Source organism: Triticum aestivum, chromosome 6B (genome assembly GCF_018294505.1).
Source record: "Triticum aestivum cultivar Chinese Spring chromosome 6B, IWGSC CS RefSeq v2.1, whole genome shotgun sequence".
Lineage (NCBI taxonomy): Eukaryota > Viridiplantae > Streptophyta > Magnoliopsida > Poales > Poaceae > Triticum > Triticum aestivum.
Window position 1 is genome coordinate 61,066,299 of NC_057810.1, and position 6,612 is coordinate 61,072,910.

Consider the following 6,612-nt stretch of genomic DNA (forward strand, 5'->3'; position numbering starts at 1 on the left):
TCTGCCGGAGGTCAGGTCTGAAATTGGTTTTCATTAACGGTCCCACCAAATGATCACAAACTTCATGCATACCCTACGATGACCATGGCTTGCATGCGTGACAAGTATCGTTCATATGCGACACTCGATGCAATTTCTAGGGTTTTCTGGCGACAAAACCCTACAACACTGCCCCCACGTGACGCAACGTGCGTTTTGTGTCTGAATTCGTGCATCCCTTGCCTGGGGGACCACATTGGCCAAGCCCACATGCTCCCAAAAGTTGGGGTCATCTCATGCATGCTTCCACATGCACTATGTACAAGCAGGACCATTCGGGTCTACCGAAGGGCAAGTCTGAAAGTGGTTTATGCGTAACCTTTTTTTCCTTTTTAAAGAGTGGCATTCTATGTCCAATATCTCGATCGAAGTACCTTTGAAGCAAAAACTCTATAGGTTTGATACCCTGTATCTATTATTCTTTACGATCTCACGAAATGATCCCAAACTTAAGCCGTAACCTACGATGACCATGGCATGCATGCATGACAAGTATCGTTCATTTCCGACACTCGATGCATGTATAATATTGTAGAAATGATAGAGATACTATAAATATTGTTGAACATATACAAGTATACAATAACTAATACGTGTCACAAAGAGTTTTTTTAGGGATGAACCAATGATATTTATTTTGAGGGAAGAAACAATGCAGGTAGGTGGGCTGGCCGAGACCGCAAATAAGTGTCGGATCCATATTGTGGAGCCCACAACGATGCGCTTTCCATGCACGTCGATCACATGTATGTCGATCACGGTAGTAGTTGCCGTTCTGTTACACAATTCTGGGTTCGTGCTAATCCATATGTTCCTAATCCCGACGATTGAGGATCATGTTCAGCCTCGCTTCAACGGAGGAAAATATAGATCGCGACATTGGCCACAGAGAAGTTACGACGACCTAGGCGTCGACCTCGTATGTAATCTCCTCCTCATCGCACATGTCGTCGACTAGATCGACTCCAGCCAGCGAGGTGTCGACAGCTCCGTCCGCCGCATCCCACACGCCACAAAAACCCCGAGAAGATCAAGGTCGTCCGCACCTACAGGCCGACCTCGACGAACTACGTCGAGAACGCATCGCCGACTTCTTTCATCTTCGTCGACAGATCAAGTAAATTGTCCTCTTTCCCTCGCGCCTTCAAAGCAAGCTACTTCCTCCGTCTCGTTGCTTTGATGGACTTAGGTTTACCACATAATTTCAACTAGTATGAACTGGACTAGATGCATGACGCAATACATTTTTTGTCACAAGATCCAATTATATTTTTGTTACACGATCCAATTATAATATTGTGCACATAGAACATTAAAGAGTTATTAACATTAGATGTTGATGAACCTCAAATAGGTACCATTGCTATAGACTCTAGTTTATTTACAGCTAAACAATTTGTCACCCTGTTAGTAAGACAACCAGACGAATAAGTAACAGTTTACCATATTAATTTTATTGATTATATAATTTATATGATACTCAAAGAACTTGATCAGATGCAAGTAAATTCAATTACCAATTGTAGTTATTTTTTTATTGCCTCATGTCAGCACACACTTGGCTGCATGTTGCAGTATACATGGTGATAGTTTTGTATTTCCATTAGTGTTATTTTTGCATTAGTGTTAGCTACTGCCAGAAAGTTTTATATTTTTGCATGCCTATTGTTATTTTTGCTTTAGTGCTAGTTAATGTCACGAAGTTATATATTTTCTTTCAACAGGATGGACGAGCTGAATGGAGAAATAATATGCGCAGTGGAGAAATGGTGCAAGCTTGTTGAAGATCTATCGAGCGGTCAACGTGCTAGAGTGGCTGATACATCATTGCGCAGCATGCTGCAGATACCATCTATTAAGATGCGTACCATGCTGATTAGGTATATGATTGAGAATTTTTAGGCCAGCACGGGCAGATTCATTATACAAGAGCAGGTTGGGAAGGTGACTCTCGGTGCGGTCGACGTCGAGTGCATCTTTAACCTCGAGAACCAAGGACTGTCCGCTTCAGATATTCTGACTGAAGAAGGCGAGGACATGAAGGAGCGGGTGCCGCCACAATTTCTCAGTAAGACATCAGAAAACATAGTGATAGATAATCTCATTGAGGACATAATTAAAAGTAAAGCCACCGACGACGATTTCCTTCGCAAAGTAGTGCTGGTCCTGTTAGGAACAATTATTGCTCCCATGTCGAGCAAGATTGTGCCAAAGCAGTACTACGCTTTGGTCTACGATGTGAAACATATTTCAAAGATTAACTGGAATGCCTTCACCATGAGTGTTCTCCTTGATTGCCTTCGCATAGTGAAGAAAGGCAAACACCTGCGCCAATGGCCGAAAGGCAATTTGGCTCTCTTGCAGGTACACATATCAGACCTGTTGCATAATGTCAATTATCATATCATTGCAATTTTATGTGATGTATTTTACTAACTCTAAATCCTTATAATTTTTTGTAGTACTTGTACTGGGAGAAGGTGCAACCGGTCCAAGGCGAATGCGCCTATAATCCCAACTTGTCCATACAACCTCTGAAACAAACAAACAAACAAACTTGTCTGGAACAAACAAACTTTGTATAACGCATAAGATGTGCCTCGGTTTTGGTATACCTGACCTTATTCTTCCTAATGCTGAAACCATTAGCTCTAGCATAGCTGTTGTAGAAATCATACGCAGCATCATGAGTCATAAAAGTCATGTCCATTATCTGCATGAACATATCCCTCTTGTCATCTGCACTGGCTGTATCTTGGACATTCATTACCCCACCATCTTTTGTCACCTACACAATCAAAACATAACCATGAAAACTGTTTTGTATGGTTTAACATTACTTACATCCATAGAACATTGATTACACACATACCTCACTCATGATGACCGACGACTCGGACTCCCCAGAACCAGGTGCATCTAATGATTCGTCGTTAAGGCTTGTCTCCACGTCGGATTCACCGTAATGGTCGTATGCATTATGACATTCAGAAATGAACTGAAAAATACAACACAAATACATAATTACTTATCATATAATGTTTCAGAAGAAATTCAATTTGCATGCCAACAAAACGTTTCACTTACGTACCTGACTAATATAATCTTCATTCGAGAGCTCCGAGTTGTTTTCCTGATCATCATCAAGCTCATCCATCTATAAATTTTCAACACAAAGATTTAATGTTGTCGGATGCCACCAAAAAATTACAACATGACAATGTCACGCACATTAAGATCGTCCCATTCGTTCCCATTCTCTGACCGATCTTCACGATCTGAATTTTCATCATCTGACCAATCTTCTATCCAGTCTTTCATGAGTTCTCCAAACTCCATGTCTACCATGATATCAGTTAACTCCTCGTCCGCCATTTCCTACAACCAATAATATGTATAATCACATGTGCAAACATTATCAATGATGAAATATAAAACACATAGCACATGATCACGGATGTTATGTAAACAATCACAACCGAGGCCGTTCAGATCTGCCAAACTTAGTAAGGAAGATGGTCACGGCACCCGTCGAGATCACTTTCAATCGCGAGGAACTGCACGATCTCAAAACCTAGCTAGATCTGTGATTACCTCTGCCGCCGGATACCTAGGTTAGCCGCCACATCAATTAACGATCCACATGGTGCGCACAGCCGACAGCAACCGACGCTACGTGAACCCAGATCACGAGGAGCAGCACTACCGGAACAAGATCCACGATCGCATGCGCCGCCAGGTAGCTAGGTTACCCGCTCCGCTAGGTTAACCACTGCCACTGGCGCGGGGGCAGTTCGTTCGATGTTGCCGCGAGCGAGACTAGAGGGGGGACGCGGGATGCGGTACCTGTGCGCGATCGTTGGAGATTCACGACGTTGTCGCGCCCGCTGTCCGACGAGATCGCCGGCGACGAGATAGCCGCCGGCCGGTGGAGATCTACTACGTGACTTATGGAGCTGCGTCAATGCTCGCGAGATTGATGGAGCTGTTCGCGTGAATGATTGGATTCGGCAGGTCTTACGTAGACGTGGGGTCGTGTGATATTTTTTTTCCGGACCAGGGTATTGTACGTATACGGTCTGGGTTATACAGGGCTAGACAGGGCTTGGATCTGGGCTGCGGCGGGCCAGGAAAAAAACAAATTCGCGGGGATAAAATACCCCTCCGAAATTAGGTTAGGGGGAGCACCGGAGCAGGCCTCCCGTTTTAGAGGTCCGCGGCGGAGGAAAAAAGAAAAAAAGAAAAACACGACGGACACTAGAGCGGCATTTATTCAGCTCGAGCTTAACTCGAGAGTCGAGAGGACTAGTAGGCAGCGGACAGCCAGCCGAGGCCGGCAGCTCAGTGCTGTCCGGGCAGCTTCTCCTTGATCTTGTCCATGAGTCCTTTCTTCTCGCCGGCGCCGGCCATTCCTGCGTGCCCTTGCTGCCCGTAGTCTCCGCCGGCCCCAGTTCCCGCGGCCGTGTGCTGCCCGTAAGCCCCGCCAGCTCCGGTTCCCGCGGCAATGTGCTGCTGGTTGTCTTTGTGGCCACCCGGGAGCTTCTCCTTGATCTTCTTCTTCACGCCCTTCTTCCTCCTCCCGCCCATGCCGTCATCCTCAGAAGACTGCAAACACGGTACACACAACAGCGACGGAAATCAGCAGACGCACATATGTCTGAAACATACCAAAGAAAAACGTTTTCTGAAATGGAAGTATGGAACACGCAGAGGTCGAAACCGCACCGAGCTGGAGCTGGAGCTGCCGGAGCGGTGCAGTATCCCGCCGGTCTTGTGCTCCTCCCTGCCGTGCTGGAGCTGCCCGCCGGCGCCCGTGAACGCGCCGGCGGCGGAGCGTGCCACAGGGTTGCCGTGCCCGGCCACGGGGTCGCCGTACTCGTCGACGGCGTGACCGTGCTGCCCCTGGTACTCCTCCATCTTGTCACTACTACCTTTGTTGGACTTGCTGCTGTATCTATCTCCTGAACCGGTCCCAAAATGGACTCCAAAGCCTAGTTTTGTAGCGCTACACGGTGGGTGTTTATACTGCGGCGCGAGCCAGACACAGAACGGGAGGCCACCCACGGCAGGGAGGTGCGTGCGCTGTGCGCATACGTGGTGGGTTGGGACTTGGGAGTTGGGAGGTGGATGTGGTTAGCTGTCCTCGACGACAGACCGGCAAGAGTGTGCATCGCCGTGGCGCCCGGAGCCTGGCAGGTGCGCCTTGGGTTGTTCTGGAGGCCGGTGACTCGACGGATCAGCTCATTCTGGTGTTCTTTTCTTCTTCTCTGATGACAAACGACGGTGCGTTTCGTCGTTGCTCTGCCCGCTAGACGAAGCCCTGCGTGTCGCCGCGTGATCGATTGCAATTGTAAGCAGAACAGACACAAACTCGATCGGCCGTATGACTCTGGACCGTGGCAGACATACAACTTACAAGCAGATCTGTATATAAGCTTGGGTGTGGCTAGATTCAACTCAAGACTTAATCAAGTCTCAGTCAAATGACACAAGATATGAAAAAGAAAAAAATAAATTAGAAGAAAATTTTGCATGAATCTCTATATAAGATTTCATGACTGTAGCATCGACGAAGTCGACTGAGATTTGACAATTTCATATATACACGATTCGATCCCAGAGCATATCTCGTTTTGATTGCCGGTTGGTTCATTCGTTTAGTCGATTTTAAGCCACTGGTCCAATCGTATAAACGGTAGGTTTAACGGGTGCAACAAACGTCATATATCTCTGATGTATTTGGGAGAAACCGTACTGGAAAAAAGACTACCGTGAGCAATATCTGCATTTTTTACAAAGAGTAGATTTTATTGACTCAAAATAAAACATCAACAGAATCCAACACAAGAAGCACACATCCGGTCTCTGCATAGTTAAAATGCGCAGAACCAACATCAACACATGTACACAAAAACGCGCCGGCAAGCAAAGTCATATAAGACCAAAGCTAGGCATAAGCTAGTAAAGGAAAAAATGCGCCGGCAAGCAAAGTCATATAAAACCAAAGCTAGGCGTAAGCGAGTAAAGAAAAAATGCGCCGGCAAGTAAAAGTCATATAAGACCAAAGCTATGCGTAAGCGAGTAAAGAAAAAAACTGATTCAATCGGATCCGTGATCGGGAAACTACAACAATGACCATAACCAAAACGCGACATCGACACACGTACACAAAAACGCGCCGGCAAGCAAAGTCATATAGGACCAAAACTATGCATAAGCGAGTAAAGAAAAAAAAATTGATTCAATCACATCAGTGATCGGCAAACTACAACAATGACCATATCCACACCAACCATCTCATGATACCACACAGACGATGAGGTTCTTCAATAGCAATGCCTTCGGAAAGAAAACGCCGCTCAAACGCTTCGTCACCGGATCAAACCACTCAAGGTTAGAATCTAGATTTTCATCCTGAAGAATCAGTCCGAGCAATGCCTTCAACAAGATATTAACGTAAAAACATGCAGTAGCCACGTATAACCAACTCGGATCAGACTTAAGCTTTCATTCTGAAACTCAGTGTATCTACATAGATATCTTAGACGACGGCTAGGACCACACTGTATTCCA

The 6,612-nt window shown here is 45.9% G+C and overlaps 2 protein-coding genes across 2 annotated transcripts; both read right to left on the reverse strand.

Moving 5' to 3' along the window:
* Positions 1-2,545: 2,545 nt before the first annotated feature.
* Positions 2,546-3,867, reverse strand: LOC123138814 (uncharacterized lipoprotein SSP0535-like). Its single transcript, XM_044558683.1, has 5 exons — positions 3,271-3,867; positions 3,131-3,196; positions 2,912-3,037; positions 2,655-2,827; positions 2,546-2,573 (listed from the first exon to the last, which is right to left on the reverse strand). The coding sequence occupies exons 1-5, from the start codon at positions 3,412-3,414 to the stop codon at positions 2,546-2,548; spliced, it is 537 nt and encodes a 178-aa protein (XP_044414618.1). The 5' UTR covers positions 3,415-3,867.
* A 189-nt stretch (positions 3,868-4,056) lies between these two features.
* Positions 4,057-5,043, reverse strand: LOC123133481 (dehydrin Rab15-like). Its single transcript, XM_044552960.1, has 2 exons — positions 4,765-5,043; positions 4,057-4,644 (listed from the first exon to the last, which is right to left on the reverse strand). Exons 1-2 carry the CDS (start codon positions 4,954-4,956, stop codon positions 4,381-4,383), a joined length of 456 nt encoding a protein of 151 aa, XP_044408895.1. The 5' UTR covers positions 4,957-5,043; the 3' UTR covers positions 4,057-4,380.
* Positions 5,044-6,612: the final 1,569 nt, after the last annotated feature.

Excerpts from the sequence above, each read along its gene's own strand:
- LOC123138814 (XM_044558683.1), bottom strand. The coding sequence starts at position 3,414 with ATGGCGGACGAGGAGTTAACTGATATCATGGTAGACATGGAGTTTGGA. Across the intron at positions 3,197-3,270 it reads ACGAATGGGACGATCTTAAT|ATGGATGAGCTTGATGATGA; the intron begins GTGCGTGACATT and ends GAAAATTTATAG. Across the intron at positions 2,828-2,911 it reads CGTCGGTCATCATGAGTGAG|GTGACAAAAGATGGTGGGGT; the intron begins GTATGTGTGTAA and ends TTGATTGTGTAG.
- LOC123133481 (XM_044552960.1), bottom strand. The coding sequence starts at position 4,956 with ATGGAGGAGTACCAGGGGCAGCACGGTCACGCCGTCGACGAGTACGGC. Across the intron at positions 4,645-4,764 it reads GCAGCTCCAGCTCCAGCTCG|TCTTCTGAGGATGACGGCAT; the intron begins GTGCGGTTTCGA and ends CCGTGTTTGCAG.